We start from the raw sequence: 21,061 nt of genomic DNA, 5'->3' as shown, positions 1-21,061 counted from the left end.
TTTCCTCTTCTGTGGATTGCAAGGCCCAAGGCACCACAGGCGCTAAGGATACACGTTCTCTCATTCCAAGTGTCGGGGGAGACCACACCAGGAGAGACCAGGCCGCCTCACTTGTGTGTTTGTTTAAATAGAGTTTTTCAAGAGAAATAAGGCAGTCCGCCAAGAGGATTAGTTATTAACCCTTAAAGTCCAAACAAAGGAGTTAGCCTTCATTCCTTTTCCACTGCTTCCTCTTCTGTCAGTCGCTGTTACTGCTACCCGCACCATCACCGTCATCAGCATCACTGCTCTGTTCAGGTGCTTTGGGGACGTTGTGGGCAGGGCAGTCACAGCGGGAAGCTGTGCGCTGTGTGGAGGAGGGGGTACATCGCACAGTGTTTTCTCCCCCCACCCGACTCCCTCAGCCTCCTACTCCAGGTTTGTCACTAGTTCCCACTCAGTCTCAGCTTCGCACGGAGGGTTAAATAGTTGGATTTTTACCACCAGTACTCTGGCCGAGGGGGGCGTTTTTCCGGGATGCAGAAAGTGTGGTCAGTGCTAGAATTCACCCTGTGCCCACCCTGGAGCTGACCCTTCCTGGGTCCCCAGAGACGTCAGGCCCTGAACACAAACACAAACCTGTCTGCCTCCTGCAAGGTTGCCTGGTAAAGCTTGTTCTTATTCTTGCGGGTCAGTGAAACCTACAGTCTAGTGTTTTATTTAGAGGCTCCCTCGAAGACCAGCAATAATGGAGGAGACTTTTTTTTTTAACATTTTTATGGGAGAATAATTGTTTTACAACGGTGTGTTAGTTCCTGCTGTATAACAAAGTGAATCAGCTATACATGTACATATGTCCCCATAGCTCCTCCCTCCTGTGTCTCCCTCCCACCGTCTGTATCCGAGGAGACGTGTTTTGAATGATTGCTTCTCTTTTCTCTGAGCTTCTGGTGACAGCTCGTGGTGAGGGGAGTTATCAGAACTGTCCCCTGCCTGTCGCCACCTCTTCCGACTCCTGGGTCATGCTGAGCTGAGAGGGGAGGTGACCCATAAGCATGCTCTCTGACTTTTGTCACCAGGGTGCCCGGGACTGGCACCTTCTCCAAGGTCCTCTCTCCCTTGGAGAACCCCCTTGTTCTTTTTAAGGTATCGCTGTGCCTGGACCACAGGGCAGGGGCTGGAGGATGCCCACGCCTCCGCCAGGAGCACCGGGTGGGAGGGGGGAAAGCTGGCAGGGCCTCTCTCGGCTCTCACCCTGCCCGCCCCCTCCCTAGGAGCGGCCAGGCGGACCTGGTGGCCATCTACTACGAGCGCATCGATGTGGAAGGCCACCACTATGGGCCCTCGTCGCCACAGAGGAAAGAAGCCCTGAGGGCCGTGGACACCGTCCTGAAGTACATGACCACATGGATCCAGGTGACCGAAAACCAGGCCCACTGGGCTAACCTTCCCTCTGTCCCTCTTCTTCTGTCTCCTTGACTGTCACACCCCTTGACATCTTCCTTCTTACTGCTGAGAGCTGACTGGGCCAGCTCAAGGGTCTGAGGGGTCTCGTTTCTTCACGCAACGCCTCCCCAGGTACCACGACCTCCCTTGTCTTACAGCCAGGCCAGTGGCACTGAAATGACCCAGATCTGCATTACCGCCCGGCTCAGCTGGCAAGATGGCCTGACGCTTTACCAAACCATTCAGTCTGGTAACCAGATTGGTGTGGGTGCGGAACCCAGGCCTGGGTTCTCTCCCTGATTCTGCCACACCCTTACTGAATGACTTTTAGCAAAGTATTATTTTTAAACTTAAAAAAAATTTATTTTTTATTGAAGTATAGTTGATTTACAATGTTGTGTTAGTGTGTTAGTTTCAGGTGTACAGCAAAGTGATTCAGATATATATATAGAGAGAGATAGAGATAGATAGATAGATAAATAGATTATATATGGTTCTTTTCCGTTATAGGCTATTGCAAGGTATTGAATACAGTTCCCTGTGCCATACAGTAGGTCCTTGTTGTTTTTTATATAAGTAGTGTGTATACGTTAATCCCAAACTCCTAATTTATCCCTCTCCAGCCACTTTCCCTTCGGTAACCATAAGTTTGTTTTCTGTCTGTGAGTCTATTTCTGTCTTTTAAATAAGTTCATTTGTATCATTTTTTTAAATCCCATGTATAAGTGATATCATATGATATTTGTCTTTGTCTGACTTAAAATATTATTTTTTTAAACTTTTGTGGGGTTAATTTTTCACACGTGTAAAACGGGCGAGTGATAGTTGTATTCCCACACAAGTTGGTTGAAAGACCCAAAGAGGATGAAAACAGAAAGGCTATCTTAAAAGGCTGGAGCCTCGTACGTATTATGTTCAGCGCTAATCGGACGGGGACTGGCTCTCTCGTTCCCTCCCTGCAGCACTTCTGCTATGATTTTGAACCGTGTCTTATAGGGCAGACAAGCAGATGATTAAATTCAGAACTGGGGAAGAAGCCTTTCTCCTATAACTTGTAGTTGAAAACACCTCTTTGCCAGACAGCTGGTGTAAGAGGGTCCCCCTCTGGGCGCCGTCCTGACTGCCTGTCTCCCCACAGGAGCGCGAGCTGCAGGACGACCTCAACGTCATCATCTTCTCAGATCACGGGATGACTGACATTTTCTGGATGGACAAAGTGATTGAGCTGGATAAGTACATCAGCCTCCATGACCTGCAGCAGGTGAAGGACCGAGGGCCGGTTGTGAGCCTGTGGCCGGCGCCCGGGAAGCATTCTGAGGCAAGACGTGGGGGAAGGGTGGGGGGGGGACGGGGGCAGAGCGCACCCTCAGAGGCCATGACTCTGCGCTGAGTCTGTGTGTAGCTTTAAGGCGGAGGCACAGGGCAGCCTCGGGAGCCGGGACTCCGGTGGCAGATGACCCACCTGACCCCTTCCTCGCCGAGTGACCTCGGTCCAGTGCTTCATCCTCCCGTGTCTTCTATTCTCTGAAGCGGGCACTGAACGTCAGGGCATGAAACGAGACGAGGGTGTGCAGTGCCCAGAACGTGGCGTGGGGCCGGTTCGTTCTTGACCAAAATGCAGCACTTCTCCTGCGCAGCTGGGGACAGCGGAAGCCTGCACAGAAGGCCCTTCTCTGGAGGAAAGCCGCCAGTCTGACCTGTTCTCAGCAGGGACTGGAGAGAAGGCGGCGACGGACGAGCACAGGTTGAGGCCGCGTGTGCCGTGGGTCGGCCCCTTAGCCCGGAGCCACGCGGCCGGCCGGGGTTCAGACCCCCGCCCTCAGCAGCCGAGCAGCTCCCTAAGCGGCCCTCCTGCCACCTCTCCACTGCGTGTGCTGACTGACGACACTGTAGCTGCCCTCCTGGGCGGCCGTGAAGCACGGGAAGCAGCTGGGCCGGCTGCAGGGACGATGTGTGTGTCGCCTACGGCGATTACCACCATCCGAGGGGGCGTCCCCACGAGGCCGTGGCGGAGTTCCCACGGCGTGCAGATGGCGTGGGGCAGGGCTCCCGGGGACTTGGCACGCTCGATGACAAGGCCCCTGCTTACCCCTCCCTCCAAACAATCTTTCCCTCCGAGTGGCGGGTAAACCACGCTTTGAAGGTGAAGGAGTGAGTGGCCCCGCCGGCTGACTGCTTTGGCCCGTGTGGCCTGGGCGTCTCCCAGCACAGGCTCTGGGCCTCTCTCCCCTGGGGGAGGCCTCCACCGCTGCCAGGGGCGGCGCATCGGCAGGGAGATGGGAATCAGCCTCGGCTGGGCCAGCTGCCTGCCCTGCTTCCCCACGGCAGGTGTAGGCTGGGGTCCGGCCCTTTTGGCCCAGACAGAGACCTTCCTCCCAGCCCTGACCGCTCCCTCCCACATGAGAGTCCGAGATCTGTGTGTCTGGGGTTGAGGAACTCGGTGCCCGCAGTGCGGCTTCTCCCCAGCCTCGTCCCTTTCCCCCGACGGGTGCCCCCTTTTCTCAGGCTCCACGGTCAGCAAGTGGAGGTGCTGAATATGTTTGCACAGGCTTCTCGTGAACTCCTTAAATATGAAACTGGGAAGAATATTTTACACGTTGGCAGGTCCCACAGTAAATGGCTTCTTGCAAAGAAGTTCTGTTTTCCTGGCAAGGAACGTCATCTGTTATCTCCTATCTGGCACCTAGGGACATGCCGTCTCCAGGATGCTAGAGCATCAACAGCTCACGAGCTGGGAAGAGCTTCTTTCTTCCAATGTGGTGTGTACATCAGGCAGTGCAAGCTGCCTAAAGCAGTTGGTAGATTATTCAGAACTGGGGCTATGTTTGGGTGACACTTTGTCACGTGACGGACACAACAGTTTGTGAGGCCCGTTATGTGTCATCAGAGTTTTCACTTATGCAAAATCTTTCTGGTGATGCCCCCTACTTTTCTTAAGAATTATGGATTTTCTTAAGTAGGAAATCGTAACTCCTGGGGCCAGTAGAAACTCTCTACTAAACAGCCTAAAGGCTAATTATTTTCCAGAGTTGAATTGATAAACTCAATTTTATATTCAGTTCTACCCAGGAATATATGCCAGCTTTGGCTAAGGGCCAACAAATCAACACCAGCCGGTTGATTTTAATTCTAGCCATAAAGATTTAAGCTGCTGCTAAATATTGGAAAGAGGTACAGGGTTTACATCTTCATCGGAAAATTAGCAGTGTAATTAATGGCAAACAGTCACTAGTATTTTAAAATCAGGCGTAGGGCTTCCCTGGTGGCGTAGCGGTTAAGAATCCGCCTGCCAACGCAGGGGACACGGGTTTGAGCCCTGGTCTGGGAAGATCCCACGTGCCGCGGAGCAACTAAGCCTGTGGGCCACAACTACTGAGCCTGTGCTCTGGAGCGTGCCAGCCACAACTACTGAAGCCCGCGTGCCACAACTACTGAAGCCCGTGCGCCACAACTACTGAAGCCCGCGCGCCTAGAGCCCGTGCTCCGCAACAAGAGAAGCCACTGCAACGAAGAATAGCTCCCGCTCGCTGCAACTAGAGAAAAGCCCACGCCCAGCAACAAAGACCCAACGCAGCCAAAAATAAATAAAAATAAAATAAATAAATTTATTTAAAAAAATCAGGTGCAGATAGGACATGCTGTAGGTCTAGTCAAAGAATAAATGCTTTTCTTTGATCTTGGTGGTGTTTAACATCAGGCAGACCAACTTCTCATTCACCTTTTTATTTTACTGTAGTATTTTTGACATAAATAAGTTTTTATAAAGTCCTTCCTCTCCTCCAGGTCCAATAAATATTCACATACATTTAAGAGAGAGAATGCAAAACTGGTCATTCTTGGTTATCTTTGCAGATATATAACAAATTGAGAACAGTGGAGCACATGACTGTCTACAAGAAAGAGGCCATCCCGAGCAGGTTCTACTACAAGAAAGGGAGATTTGTCTCTCCTTTGACCTTAGTGGCCGATGAAGGATGGTTCATAACTGAGGTAAATATAAAACATATGACAAGATATTCATTATACAAATTCTATCAAACAGCCAAAGGTAAACAATTATTTACCTTTTCCACCTGAAAAATTTCGTTTTTGCTTAAGTCTCATTTGTTGTTTTATTTCCTTCTTTAGAGAATCCAAAGGCTTGGTCAGGTGACTCTGTAGATGCAAACTGGAGACTCCGACCCAGAGCCATGGTTTAGACTTCATGGCTCCAGACTTGCTGTATTTTAACAAATGGGCCTTAACTCAATTACCCAGGCTTACAGTGTAACCTATTCAGTTTAAAGTGGAACAGTTACTGTGAACCAAAGCAATTGCTTTAGGGCAGCGAAAAGCCAGGAGAGGCTCGGCTTTGCTTTCACCTTAAAGGGAAATGATTGGCAGACAAAAGTCCACAGGCCCAGGTCTCTGGTTTGCCAACTTGATTTTACAGAGCTTATCTTGCATTTTGGGCCCAAACCCTAATTGCCTGGTGCCCGGGTGATTTCAGCAGCTTCCTCCTTGCCCACCTGGACTCCAAGCTCACTAGGCCCTTGCATCAGCTTCTGATACCCGGCCAGCTGGTAAGGCACCCCAAAGGGGAATCCGCAGTCACGTCCTGTTTAGAGTCAGTTCCCAGACAGGGCCTGGATCACTGTCAGTATGAGTATGAAGCTGGGTTACAAATTGACCAGACTACAGGCTAAAAGAGAGTAGCGGGTGTTGGTACAGGAGAGTTGTTGGCTGAGGCCTACAAAGTACGGTCAAATTCGAGGTTGCGCATCTGTAGATTCAACCAACTCTGATCAGAAATATTCAGGGGAAAAAATCCAGAAATTTCCAAAAAGCAAAACTTGAATATGCTGGATGTTGGCAACCATTTACGTCACATTTTCATTGTATTTACAACTATTTACAAAGCATTTCATTGTATTAGGTATCATAAGTAATCCAGAGATGATTTAAAATATACAGGAGGATGTGTGTAGTTATATGCAAATACTGTGCTGTTTTGTATAAGGGACCTGAGCATCTACAGATTTTGGTATCCGAGGGGATCCTGGAAACAATCCCCTGTGGATACCGAGGGACGACTGTATAAGGCCTAAGAGTGGTATTTAATCTGCCAGAGTGAGGGCAGGTGGCGATCGGCAGAAATACCGATCAGGCAAAATGAGTGGACATCTAGCGACCCAGGTGTGGAAAACAGGGATTCTCTGATGTAAACCTCAGTCGTTCGGGAGGACTGAGCTGTTCCTGTGTGCTCTCAGACCAGAGAAGCAGCTGGTCGCTGAGGAAACAAAGCAGAACTGGTCAGAAATGTCAGCTGCGCTGTCCGCGGCCAAGCTGGGTCCTCCTGATCAGCAGACTTCGGCTTCCTATGCCATGTGATTTTGGAAGTTTCCAAGAAGGTCCCTCTGCCCCCTAGCGCTCTCTCCTCTAAGCGCACTAACGCTTCTGGTCACTTTATCACACCGTTTGAAGTTCACCAGGAGTGAGGTTATTCTAGGCTCACAGCATTTTCATCTCCAGTGGTTTTCTTAGGACTTTGCACTGAACACACGTGCAGTCAGGTGGGCCACCTGACTGGGTGCCTCTTCAATTTTATTCCATAAAGCCAACTTCCCAAGCCGTACAAAAGGGCTTACATTTTGCAGCTTGTTCCATTTAGAATATTCTGGTAAAATTGTTTTAAGTTTTTAAAAGCAAATCGATGCTGAGGGTTAATCCACAGTTAACTGTCACTCATTTCTCTGTAGGACTATGTGACTCTATTGTTTACTTTCTCACATTTAGCTGAAATCAACCACACTGAGAGGCTGGTCCATGGCAGGGAGGGAGATTATAAGAGTACAGAGGTGATTTGAGACAATTTATGGAAAAACTGGCTTACGTAGGGAGAGTGGCAAAGCCAGAGGGTGTCATGAAGACAGTGGACAACTCACGAGGAGCCATCTCAATTCCTGCAGGAGGGGTGGACAGTCACCAGGGAAGTTGCTCCAGCCGTCAGTGCTGTCAGAGAAGGTTCAGTCTGGAAGTATCTGAACTGTCAATACAGTATCTTGGCATTAGCACATCTAGCAAGACGATGCACATTTTCCCAATGAGTGATTAAAACACAGTGATGGGGAAACTTGGGGTATCAGTCAAGATGCTCTTGGTTATAAGTCATACACCACTTGAATAAATGGGTTAAATAATAAAGATTCATTATCTCACATAACTAGAAGTTTAGAGGTAAGAAGTTCCAGGGTGGTTCATCCAGCAACTTGATATCAAGGCCCTGAGTCAGTTCTCCTGCAGTTCTTTTGGCTTTCCCTTCAGAGCACAAGATAACTGCTGTAGCTCCAAGCGTCCCATCCTTCAGTTCATCCCAAAGCAGGAAGGCAGGGATGTGGCTTCTTCTTGTACATCTCATACTTTTATTAGGGAGCAAAATGTATATCCCACCTTGAATTAAGTGTCTCCTGCTTACTGTTTCTGCATTGTGGACGTTATCCCAATTTTACTGAGTTAAGTGAGGCTCAGAGTTTTAAATGTCTTGACTAAGGTCCCAGACAAAGAATTACAACCCAGATGTAACCGTTAAGCACGAAGTCCATCCAGTTCTCCAAAGAGCCTTCAAATCTTCCACTAAAATGTTCAAGGTATTTCTGATTTCGTGGATTGGAATTATGGACTCACCCTTCTGATTCCTAGTGGGGTCTGGAGATAAGTCTCAGCTCCTTCACAAAAGTTCTAACGTTGGCATTCATTTTTTTCTTGCTTTTGTCACAAGGCAAAAAAACTCTTCCTAACCAGCCCTCTCCTTTCCTCTCACCAACATGGGAGATTTGCACATACTTGAACCAGAATTTTCTTATTTGTGAAAATGATTTTTCTAATGCAAGACTCAAGCGTCGGGTGTCAAGTGGTTGGATCCCAAAGTACTTCATGCTCTCCTGACCTGCTCTCCACACCTGTACTCAGTGGGTTCTGGTACCATCAATAGCCCAATAAACCATCAGTAGAACCCAGAGTGCCTTCTCCTTCCTGACTCCCACCTGTTTTTTAAGCCCAACTCAAATACCATCTCTTCCGTGAAATACCCAGCTCTTCCCTAATTTCCTCCATCTTGGAATCTCACAAAACCGTGAATCACTCCCCAGGTGCTGCACTTGTCTGTCTGCTTTTGAACTCTTCCTTCCTGGGGTGGAAGCTCCCTGAGGGCAGGTCTGTGGCATCTTGACCTTCGTTTTCCTCTGTGGAGCCTAGTACACGGCAGAAACTCGGTACATGTTTGTGATATATGAATTAAGAGATGAATTCATAAATATTGAGACAGTTGGTTCTTGATTACTCGTTGACAGGTTGTTTATTTTGTAGGTTAGTAAATCAGTGACCAAGTAGACAGAGAGGAAAGCTGAGTCAGGCCTTTAACTTGGCTAATTATTGGTAGCCCTAGAAGAGATTTCAACAGGTAAAAAGGTGTTGAAACCACTAATGGCAATTGTCCTAGCTTCCGTTAGCCCACAGCTGGAGCCCAAGGGCGGGCGGATACATCAGCTCTCCCCAGGCCCTACTCAGCTCCAGGGGCTAATTCCTGCGGCCTCTCCTGAACAGTGTCCACTTCATGCCACTGTGCTCAAAAAGTCAGCCAGTTGCAGCCGGAAGCTGGTGAAAGACTGTGAGACAGGGCGCTTCATCGTTGATCTTCTGGGCTCTCGTCTGAGTGGAGGGAAATGCAGCAAATTCAGGCCCAAGCTTCCAAGGGAGGCCCGAATTTGTCTCCAGAGGAAAGATTTACTTTGAAAATTGGCAAAGGATATGAAATGCCGGGCTCAATTCTAAGGCCTGGGGTTGAATGGCAGTTAGGCCCAAACCCAAAATATTTGGGGAAATCAAGACAAGCTGGAGAATGTGGCTTCTGAGTTTTAGTGGCAGCTGGAGTGGTTTCGTCCAGGCGCAAGTAATGGAGCTTCAGGAAGCTGGTGTTGGGGGCTGGAAGCTGCTTGCTTTCTGGGGGTGACTAGGGTCATTGGTATGCACTGTCGGAGAGCACACGGACGCCCTCCTCACTGTTGTCACGCTTCAGTAAACATGGTCCGGGGGAGAAAAGAATAAAAGAAAGCCCATCGGGCTTCCCTGGTGGCGCAGTGGTTGAGAGTCCGCCTGCCGATGCAGGGGACGCGGGTTCGTGCCCCGGTCCGGGAAGATCCCACATGCTGCGGAGCGGCTGGGCCCGTGAGCCATGGCCGCTGAGCCTGTGTGTCCGGAGCCTGTACTCCGCAACGGGAGAGGCCACCACAGTGAGGCCCGCGTACCGCAAAAAAAAAAGGAAAAAAAAAAAAAGGAAAGCCCATCCGCTCAGTGCTCTCCTCCAACACCTCCCTCCACTCCAAGGAATTCTGCTGCCCTTGGTCCCTGCTGATTTTGCTGTCTGGCACTTTCCATTTCCAGAATTAGGCTGCGTGTGGCAGCAGGCTTGCCAGGGTCAGACTGGGGCCTGAGGCCTGAGCAATTAAATTCCGTTCTAGAAAGAGGCAGCCTTCTAAGACGGAGAAAGAGAAACGGTTGGGGGGCAAGTCTTTGCAGTGGCGCATGGCAGACACACATCTGAAGGTTCATGACCACCATTCCTGGGGGGCTCCAAGGAGTCATCCCCACAGGAAGCCTCTCGGGAGGAGGGTTTAAAATGACGATGCCACAAAACCAGAGACACGGTGCTTTGTAATAGACGCCTAGCTCGACCTTAACCCTAGCAGCAAAAGCCCAGAGCCAGGCGGACTGTGCTCCCTTCCATAAGAGTTCTAAGCGAAGCCACTTCTGATACATCACTGGGTGCCTTTTCCAGGCTGAGATGATGTGAGTTTATTGCAACGTGGAGGGCGCGGGAAGTCGCTATTACAACCCTGTCCTAGGGGAATAACGTGATTTCATCTGTACTAGGCCCCTCACACACCTTAGACAGGTGTTCACATTTTATTTATTGCTTTCAATCGGACCAGATTTCAACTTTGTTCCCCAGTGCCCTAGAGGTGGGGTGAGAGGCCTCATCAAGAGAGGAGGAGGGGGCCCTCGGGTCCCTGACCCTACTCCTCGACAGGAAGTACTCTTTTAGTGGCTGACACGAGGGGTGATGGTCAAAATGTTTAACCAACTGTGAACCTGGCGCCGGCCAATGAGCCTCGATGGCAGGTGGGAAAAGCCGGTCGGCCGCCCAGGTTCCTCTTTGGAAAGCAGCCTGTGTGAGCGATTCCATGCCGGACTCTGCGCCTGCCGCGGGGAGGCCCTGCGCTGCTCTGTGGGACCTCACGAAGGGGCCTAAAGCACAACCTCTGACCTCAGTGTGGTAACCCAGCATAACGCGAAGCGTTCTCAGGAAACAACGGATACTCACTGAACACGGCACGGGACAGATGCCAGGTGAATGACTGCCAGCGGTTTCCAGGCCAGACGATGCATCCCAGTCACCTGGGGGACGATGATTAAATAGACAAGAGTTCCTGCCTTACGGACCTGCTGAATCCAAATACCCAAAGTGGAAGCCGGGATAAGCTCAGGGCACTGTGTGCACAGCCAGGCTTGGGATCCAGCAATGTAGACGGTGAGTTTCAAGGGGGAAGACTGGAGAGCAGGTCACCCAGATGGAGCAGGGGGACCCAGACAAGACCCCGAACGGCGCCTCTGGCCTGGGAGGGAACCCACGAAGAACGGATTACCACCTCCTTGGCTGCCCCAAGAGAAGTCACTTTGGGTGCAAGGCAAGACCGGGAGTCTAGATGTTTTCCTGGAGCTGGAAAATATTTCCTGCGCCCTCAGGAGTATTCTTCTCTGTGGCCTAGTAACCATTTTCTGATCTACGCCGAGGGGAAATCGGAAAGAGGCGGTGAGAAATATATGTGCTAATATATTCCCCAAATGCAACAGTACAAAGCAAGTAAATGACCAGACATTTTATCGAAGCAAGTGCCTTGGCCACGTGCAGACAGACAGTAATGACTACAGACTGTTCAGGCCACCCTCTGCTTCTTCCCAGCCTTCCAACCCCGCTTCCACCCCGATCCTCGTTCCCAGCGCCACCCCCATTTCTGACTGCTACCGAGACATTGCAGCTCAGCAGCAGAAAGGAATCCCAAAATGGCAAGTCAAAGAGACAGGTCCAGGCAGTGGTTGAACCAACTTCATTAACTGGTTTGCTGATTTGGGGGTAAACAGTGAATGCTACTTTTTTTTTTTTTTTTAATGCCAAGGATGAATGAGACAAAGATCTAGTCTAGAAACCACAAGTCTTATCTCCTAAGTAATCTGGCTTCCCCAGTTCAGCAGGCTTCTGGTAGACATTTCATGGTGAGCTGGTAGTGGAGTGAGGCATTAAAATACAACGCAGGCACCAAATAAAAGAACCCGAGTCTATAAACATAATAACAACCATTCCTCACAGTGTTCCTCCTGTGAACTCTTTCTGGGTCCTTCCTGTTGGAAATGACGAACTAGTTTAGGGGCTCATGAAGGGGGGCATCCCGGCACTGCTGTCCACCCATGTACAGAGAAGAGGTCCCGGAAGGTACTGGAAGGTGCTGAACAAATGGACTTGGTGAGGATTTTATTTGAATTGACAAGAGAGTGTTCATTACAGAGCGACCAACTTGCCCCGGTTCGCCTAGGCCTGTCCTGGTTTTAAAACAGGAAGTTTTGCATCCCTGGACCCCCTCAGTCCCCGACAAACCGGGACAGTCGGTCACCCTGTCGGACTGGCACAGCCTCGGGTAGACACCGCCTCACTCCTCCCGACAGCCTCGCGGTGCTTTCTTCTCACGCTCTCCCCACGTGCGGTCACTACACAAGGTCCCCTGGCCTCGCAGGGCCTCCTCTGTGTCAGCCCTTCCGCCACTCAGAGCTCCCTGGGGGCCGCTACTGCGGAGCCGCAGGGCTGCCTGCGCTCTGCGCTAGAGCCTTCTGGTGGCCTCCTCACTCTCTCTCTCTCATACACACAGACACACACACACACAGAGACTCACGCTCACACACACAGACACACACACACATGCTCACACACACACACACACAGAGACTCACGCTCACACACAGAGACGCTCACACACTCAGACTCACGCTCACACACAGACTCATGCTCACACACACACAGACTCACGCTCACACACAGACTCACACACACACAGAGACTCACGCTTACACACGCTCACATACACACACAGACTCACACACAGACTCACGCTCACACACAGACTCACGCTCACACACACGCTCACAGACGCACTCACACAGACTCACACACAGACTCACGCTCACACACTCACGCTCACACACAGACCCCTCTACCCTTGCTCTCCTGCAGGGTTCGGGCACCTCCCCAGGATGTCACTAGGCAGTGCTGTGTGGCAGCCCCTGGGCCTGGTAGGGTCAGGAGGGGTGAGGCTCAACCAGTAGCTTGAGGACCCCCTGCCTGGGGACTGAGGTCTGGGGTGCTTCACCCGCAGGGCTGCCCCTGTGTGGTATGTGTCACACGGCTGGACAGGCCTGCGCTGGGATGCTAATGTGGGGATACAGAGCCCAGTGAAATGGTGAAAGCCACTGGGAGAGGACGAGGAAGGAAATCATCCCTGCACCTTCTTGAGGTTAATTACATAATGTCATTAGATTATGTCATGTAATCCGTTCAATCACTTCGCTTCTCACATAACCAGCCAGTTTACTATTACTTTTTAAAATCAGTAAGAATAGTTGTTTCACTGGAGCAACCGGTCGTGTTAATAAGAACTGGTGGATTGACCTATGATCAGACCGATCCCCAGTTACCTTCAGGGCTGAGATTTTTTGTTGCTGTATGTTTGTAGTTGTGGAATTAAGCTGGAACTTTAAAATCAGGCAATCAGTCCTCATCTCTCTTCCACCTGTCCCTTGGTTATGGGACACATATGTCCCATGGGGTTCATGATTAGTGACATCACCAGTGATATGTTCTACCTAGTTCTTCAGGAATCACTAAAGACTGGGGCGGGGGGAGCAGCGTGTGATATTAGCGAACGAAGCTAAATTGGGATGTGTTGTGAGCTCACCACAGACAAAGAACAAGAAACAGTATAAGTCAGAAATGCAGTACGTTAATAAATATATTCCCATTGAAAACTACAAGCTACAGCTGGAGAAGGCGGGATAGGGGATGATGGCAATTCAGGAAACAGAGAGTCAATGAAACAGTGTGATTTGGAAAGCGGTAATGCCAGGGAGTGATTTACAGGGTGAGACTGGATGGGTGTGCAATGCGATGTGACAGCTAAATAAGCAAAGGAGGGTTCGACCCTGCCGCACAGGACCCGAGCGCCTTGCCCCGCAGCCAGTGGCATCTGCTGACTGTCCCCAGCCATTTATCGAGCACCTACTGTGTTTCGGGCTTAGCGCACAGCCGGGTTATCCTCCAGAATCTCTGTGAGGCAGGTAGTATCACATCCAGCAAGGAAGCTGAAGCTTGGAGAAGTTACGCAGCTTGCCCAGGATCACAGAGCTGGAAGGCGGCAAACTGGAATTCAACCCACATCCTATTCCAAAATCTCATCTCCATACTCTGTAACTGGCCACCACTCAGTGAGTGAAGAGGCAAGGGACAGGGACAGCCCACTGTCCTGTGCTGGCAGGAGCCCTGCAGCGACCTCTGGCTATGGGGTCCTGGAAGGCACATGAAGACCAGGAGACTGTCGACCTGGGTTCCAATCCCAGCCCTGCCTCTCAACAGCTGTGTGACTTTAAGAGTGTCACTTAACCTCTCTGTGCCAAGGTGGGAAAAATAATACCATCCACAGTGGGAGGTGGTGATGATTAAGTGCACGCTGGGGGAGGCTCTTGGTGAACCGTACAGCACACAAAATACACGTGTTGTTATGAGTCTTGTGAGCCAACCTGTAAATCCCTGGTCCTTGAGCTCCTCTGCTTCCAGGAGGTAGTCAGTTCTACCTCCTGCATTTGGGAAACTTGTAATATTAAACCCTGTGCTGAGCAAGATGATTAGAATATCGGAAATGAAGGCTTAGCCCGCCAAGAAGGGCTCGGGTTGTGTCCAACTGGCTGCAGCCTCCTTAGGATTTGCAAAACCTTCTTTAAGCTTGTTGTCTCTCGAGTAAGCAGCTGCAGTCTAAGAAAATTTAGTTTTGCAGGAAAGAAGGGTGACAGGGCAGTGACAGTTCTGGAAGCCATCCTCAGTGAAGAATGGTCGAAGAAAGTGAAGATACCAAGGCCTGGAGCAGAGGAACACGGGTGCTATCTTCAAATGTTGACTAAATGGGGAGGCAGGGACTAATATGTTCCGAGTCACCCCCCGGGGTGGAGCTGGAAGAAAGGAGGACGGGTGGTTCCTGCTTTGGGTGCCCCTGGGATTGTGGGAAGCTGGCTGCCTCGGGGCTTCCATGCTGTACTAAAGAAACAAAGTGATTCGATTAGACGCTGTGTTTTCCAGCAATAATTCTCCCATAGCAATTGGGTGTCCTACCATTCGATTCAATTCTGACATCACCCCAAGTTAGAGCAGACACACACTTCAAGGGGTTCCGTCCCACAAGACTGCCTGCACATGTGAATTCTGACCGCAAGTCCTGGGTCCTCAGGATGCCCACTCTTGTGTCCGACTTGGCTACAAATTTGAGATTCTCACAACCCCCCTTCAGGTTCGATAATTCACTGGGATGAATCACAGCACTCAGAAAGGTGCTATACTTATGATTACAATCTTATTACAAAGGATGCTACTCAGGGACAGGCAAATGGAAGAGACGCACAGGGCAAAGTATGTGGGTGAGTGGTGCAGAGAACCCAGGCCCTCTTTGGGTGCATCACCCTCCCATCACGACAATGTGTTCATTAATCCAGAAGCTCCCTGGACTACGCTGTCCCCGCGGTTTTATCTGGGGTTTCATTGCGATGGCGTGGGTCATTAAATCATGGCCACATAGCTGAGCTCAATCTTAGAGGTCAGAGGACGTGGCTGAAAGTTCTAACGCTCTCATCCTGTGGTTGGTTCCTCAGGTGACCAGGTGATCCTGGAGCTATGTAGCTCCCTACCCCAGCGAGTCATCTCATTAGCATAAACTCAGGTATCAGAGCAAGGGGCTCATTTCAAATAACAAAACACGCCCATCACTCAGGAAATTCCAAGGGCCAGGGAACCCGGGACAAAGGCCAACTATATTTTTTATTATACCACAGATAGACTTTCATGTCCCTTCTGTCTCTGACATGCTATACTTAGTGACTCTAAAACTGCTTATGAGGTTCAGTCCAGCCCGACATAAGAAGATACCTTCAGAACTAGAGCTCTTTGGCAATTTAATGGGCGGTCTCCAAAGGTCTGAGCTCCCTGGAGTAGGAAGTGATCCAGCTGAGGTTGGATGACCCTGACTGAGAGCGCTGAGCAGGAAGTCCACTGGGTGGCAGTTTGGACCGGATGCTCACTCGTCCGGATGTCTGGACACGGGGCGATGTAAATGTCTTGCTTGATTGCAGAATCGAGAGACGCTTCCATTCTGGATGAACAGCACCGACAAGAGGCAAGGCTGGCAGCGCGGATGGCACGGATATGACAACGAGCTCAGGGACATGCGGGGCATCTTCCTGGCCTTCGGACCCGGTAGGAAGACACGACCGAATTCTCTTAGTCATTCCTTCCTCAGGAAGCATCAGCCAGCAGGGGCTGATGGCACTAGTAGAGCTGGAGTGATTTCTTTATGGACCCTCTTTATGAGCAAAGCTGAGCAAACCCAGCCGGTCTCCATGAAGTGTCTTCAGCTGGCTGGCTTTCAAATGCTTCTTGGTTTTGGCAAACGTGGCCAAATACTTTTCCTTGTAAGTTTTAAATCCCGAGCGCAGTGAAAAAAATGTTCCACATGTTTATGATTCATTTTTTTACTTAATTCATCAAAATGTTCTCTCACAGCCATCTGATGTCCAGGAAAGCTTATCAGGCACCAGGTTGCTGACAGCTGCGCGTCCTGGAGTTGACGCGATCGCTTCACAGGGTCTGACTCTTCCACAGTTCCTCCCTGGCTAGAGCACCCACCCCTGTGCAGGTCATTCGGTTTAGGGCCCACCAGAAGCTCGGATGTGCTCAAGGGCAGGCGAGGAAGTGATTCTGTGGCTGACTTTGAGAATAAGCCAGAATGACTCGGGATGTCTTGGATGAAAGCAAATTTACTGTGCCTTCCTTGACCTACATTCCCAGGACAGGAAGAGAGGGGAGGTGGAGAGAGCCTCTTTGGTTATTTGCTTTAATAAACACAGCACTGTAAATTCACATTTTAGAAAAGTTTATCAAACACTCTAAAGATCATACTACCACCTGAATACCCCCTTAAAAAAACAGAGTAAAAATCAGTCAACAGCCATCAACAATCAGTGGACTGGCTCACGAGCTGCTAACCTTCCTCCTGCTGTCCACACTCCTTATTAAACACAGTAAGCTTACCCCAAGATCCTTTTTCTGCATGTTGATCAAAATGTTTCAGCCCATGAAAGTCCATGCTTTCCTTTCAAATTATAGGTTAGAGATCACGCCTGGAAGCCCTGCCCTTCTCCTTGATGTAACAGGACAGAGAAATGTGTCAGCCCCCTTCATTCCATCCGCCTCAGGTCACTCTACCTACCACAAGATAGCTGCTGAGAACTGCAAGGTGTCAGCTTCTGCACCCTCCTTGGGCGCCTCTGGGAGCCTGACCTTAGGGAACATGTTGGTCCAAATCATTGCCCACGTGTCATCCAGGTTCCCGTGTCCTTAAGTAAGCGTCAGCACCAGTGGCAGCAAACATTTATAGAGCACAACTGGGGTCATGACACTGGCCTAAGAGAGAGTTCAGAGGACGCCCCAGCATGACGCCATCACCTGATAACAGTTAACAGGCCCTCCCTGTTAGCCAAGCCCCGGGCTAGAGCTGCGCAGCTCAAAAGCCTCACTTATTCAGGATGGAGCCTTGAGGATGTTGAGGTGACAGCTGCTAGATCAGGTTAGGGACGTTCCAGGGCCATGGCCTTCATATGGGGGAACATTAGCCAGCAGGGCTTTCATTCAAAGGCATCGCCTCCTCTTTCCCCAGAAGAGAGGGATCAGATCATGAATGCGAAACAGTTGTCAGTTGGAGTGTTTACGAGTAAGAGTCTCGGGCAGATTTTAAAGCAGAAGCACGTCTAGCGTCAAACCGAAAACTTTAAACAAAGTACCCAAAGCTGCAATAGCTTAAATTCAGTGGGGAGATTTTGTCCATTAGCGAAGGCCTCCCTCATACGTTCCTTTAAAACTAAAAGCCTGAGTCTTTTACAGACAGAAAGACGACCCCTGATGAAACTGGACTGGGCTAATTGCAAAAATGTTTCCAGGCAGACACAACCTTGAGAGCCTCCCACAAACCATCACGTTTCTGGCTCTAATTCTCATGAAAGATTGAACAGCTTTACGCACTGACTGTTTACTCAGAAGAAAATTTAAGAGCGAGGCCTTTAATAGCTATCTAGCTGCACTTTGAGATAAAGGTACATCCCTCCTGATTAATTGTAGGTACTTCTCGCTCATGGAAGGACGCTGAGCATCGCTGCGGCTGCCCCGATACAGCTTTAGAAGTCATCTGGTCCAGCTAAGAGAAAGGGAAATAATTCTGGAAGATAGCCTCTCTCTGCTTAATCCCAGTTTCTAATTTGAACAACCTAATCTTGCCGTGGAGAACACATTCGAGATAAGACAGCAGGAGTGTGACTCAGTGAGCTGCCAGCGAGCTAGCAAGCCTCACTTGGAAAGCAGCCCAAGGTGTTCAGGCACAGCGGGAGCCTCCAGAACCTTCTCTCTTTAGGAGAAACAGTTTAAATATCCAAAAAATGTCAACCCATGGAAATAACTTGGATTCCCATTCCAGGTTCACACACCATCTTGAGCTAGCAGGGCTTGTCTGGCCTCTCCCAATTGGATCAGGTATTGTTTTGCTGTTCAGGAATTTTCTAGAAGCTCTCATTCCAGTCTGGATCATCTCTGCACTGGGCTCAAAATCCCAGCGCTGTAGACCGGGAAGCCGTGAACCAGATGGAGTGGGAAAGAAACCCCAATTCTCCTTCCTGCTTACATGTACCGGATTTGATTTTGTACTTTCAACATAAAAAGATGATCTTTTCTAACATTTATTTTTTGTCAGTAGAGCTTGATCTCAAATTTTCTTGCCAAATGTTAAAGAAGGAGATGTCTGAAAGGCTGGGGACGGCTGTTTTGGATATGCTATTGTCTGCCACCCTCCCACGTGACAGGACATGGCCACCAGGTGACGTGGCAGGATGATCTCACATCCAGGTCCACGGCAAGTCAGAGGGAGGGGAGTCGCTCCCACGTCCCTGGGACAGCCTTGCCACTGATTTCTCAGCTGTAGCTGATTCTCCTCTGGGGCAGCGTTACCACCACCCTCTCTAACTGTAGGGTTTTCCTTGATATTGGAAAGGTTGGCATCCAGGGCAGCCTGTACGTTCTCCTTTCCAGGAAGTTCTGGAAAGTGAGTGTTTACCCTGAGGTGATGCTGACTCTTACCCTCCCTGCCCTAAAAGTAAAGTGAACCCTTCAAATAATCTATAGGGTGAATATTCTCAATCCATACTTTCCCTTGCTGGGCGTTTATTCTATTACTAAAAACAGCTCCCATTTATTGAGCACATACAGCGTGGCTGGAACTAGGATTTAGGCGCCATCTCCATGCCTGTCCCCTGAGGTTACCCAGCTAGTAAGTGGCTACAGGCTGGTTGTAGAGCCTGTGAACCTCTTTATACTGAATTCAACTTTAATTCTTCAAAATAAGCAAAACCCGTCACTTGGGAAGTTGCCCTGGGTCTAACATACGCTGTGGCAGAGTTTTCAGTGTATAGCTTCCTTCTGTATTTATAATTGCAGGGTAAATACAAGAGTAGAATTTGGTGTGGACACTTCTGGGCTATGTTGCTGTTTGTTTGCTCTTTAAATCAAGTATATGTGATCATTTTAGCAGAGCAATTATAAAGATTATTTTCTAAGATAGAAAACTTGGCTTTACAGCCCCCAAACTACCTGTTTTAAAAAAATTTTTTTTAGAGGGACTAAAATCACACGCATGGGTCTTTATTGATGGATAAAACTCCTTCCTGAATTCAGCTTCTTAAGTTTTGGGTACTTTGTTGGAAGCTCTGGTTGGGAGCTTATGAATATTACTGAAGTCTCATACTCACTCTTTAAACAAACACTTTTCATTCAGCGTCTTTTCTGCCTCCTGTGGAGAAAGAGAGGGTCCGCTTTGGACTGAAGTCCCTCCGTCAGCACCCTTACTTGCTATGCTGTGAATAGCCAGCCAGGCCCTCGGGGGCCCGTGTCCCCGTGGAGTCTGGCACAGCCTTGGGTAGAGGCACAGCCCTCTCCCTCATGAGCTCCCTTGAGCCTTCACTCAGGTCTCTAACTCCACTACCAGTTTCGTTATTTTCCCCACAGCTAAGTTATTTTATCTGCCAGTGAAAGGCTCCCAAGGAATGTGCAGCTGATCTTCCAGACATATTTAGGAGACCGTTGCTATTGCTTGTGAATTAGGCACACTGAGGAAACTATATAATTTCAGGTTCCATCCAGTCCTGGGACCTCCCTGTGGCAGGAAAATGGGACACATTCTTGAACTGGGGAGCACCCAGGCTAACCAGTCCCTGCCAGATAGGTGGCCTGGAAGAAGAGTATGCAGCTGGAGTGGGTTTGGGGAGCCCGGCAGGACAGTCAAACTTCTGTGACCACAGCGGCTCCGCAGGGCTTGCAGAAATGAGCAGCTTCAGATGGCCCTTGGGTCCCCAAGGAAAGCTCTGTTGTCACAAGGGAAGCACAGTTATGCACAGAGAGAGTTTGCTGTCTGATCTGTCTTTTCAAAGAAACAGCTCCACGAGCCATAGAAAGCAACCTCCTATCATAAGCTAGAACCTTCCAGATCTCCTTCCAGGTCCACAATCCCCTGGCCAGGCCCCGCGGACGAGGCGGATTTTCCAGTCCCAAGCTGCCTGGATGCTGAATGCAACTCCTCCACATCGTGACTCCATGCCTGTCTCTGCCCTGCCCAGGAGTGACCGTGACAACTTGTTTGCTTGCCTTTCCCTTTCAGATTTCAAATCCAACTTCAGAGCCGCTCCCATCAGATCCGTGGATGTCTACAACGTCATGTGCAACGTGGCAGGCGTCGCCCCCCTGCCCAACAACGGGTCCTGGTCCCGGGTGACATGCATGCTGAAGGACCCGGCCAGCTCGGCCCTGGCTGCGCGGCCGGGCGCCTGCACGTTGGCCTTGGCGCTGCTGGCGCTGCTGTCCTGAACTGCTAGCGCGGTATGTGCCGTGCCCCACGGGGGAGGCCTGGCCGTCTCCTGTTTCACTAATAGCTTCGTCAGTTCAGTCAAGGCCATACAATTGTAAATGTATTAGTCTTGGATGGTTCTATACATAAAAGTCCCTATTTCTTAAAAAAACAAAAACAAAACCACTTTGCTTTTTCTGGAGGTAAGGAAACTCCTAGCTTTTCATTTGTTCAACTATAGGTTATTTTCTCCTTGCGTTCCAGGTACTCAGATGAACTAAGCAGGGCCTCCCCCTGTAGCGACCAGACCTTGGGCGGGTATTCCATGGAATCCCGGCCCCTCTCTGGCCTGCTCT

General features: G+C 49.8%; 1 protein-coding gene across 1 annotated transcript in view; it reads left to right on the top strand.

The window, feature by feature from the left end:
* Nucleotides 1-20,856, top strand: part of ENPP6 (ectonucleotide pyrophosphatase/phosphodiesterase 6) — a gene marked incomplete at its 5' end in the record, with an annotated part of 88,854 nt that extends 67,998 nt beyond the window's left edge. The window contains 5 exons of the mRNA XM_082863854.1: nucleotides 1,254-1,395; nucleotides 2,564-2,743; nucleotides 5,278-5,415; nucleotides 15,898-16,021; nucleotides 20,520-20,856. Coding sequence (XP_082719980.1) covers nucleotides 1,254-1,395; nucleotides 2,564-2,743; nucleotides 5,278-5,415; nucleotides 15,898-16,021; nucleotides 20,520-20,725 — 790 coding nt within the window. The 3' untranslated portion in view covers nucleotides 20,726-20,856. The remainder of the gene's footprint in view (nucleotides 1-1,253; nucleotides 1,396-2,563; nucleotides 2,744-5,277; nucleotides 5,416-15,897; nucleotides 16,022-20,519) is intronic.
* Between the last annotated feature and the right edge of the window lie 205 nt (nucleotides 20,857-21,061).

Source organism: Leucopleurus acutus (assembly GCF_964270905.1).
Source record: "Leucopleurus acutus genome assembly, chromosome: 21".
NCBI classification, from domain to species: domain Eukaryota; kingdom Metazoa; phylum Chordata; class Mammalia; order Artiodactyla; family Delphinidae; genus Leucopleurus; species Leucopleurus acutus.
This window is presented reverse-complemented; position numbering and strand designations above follow the sequence as displayed.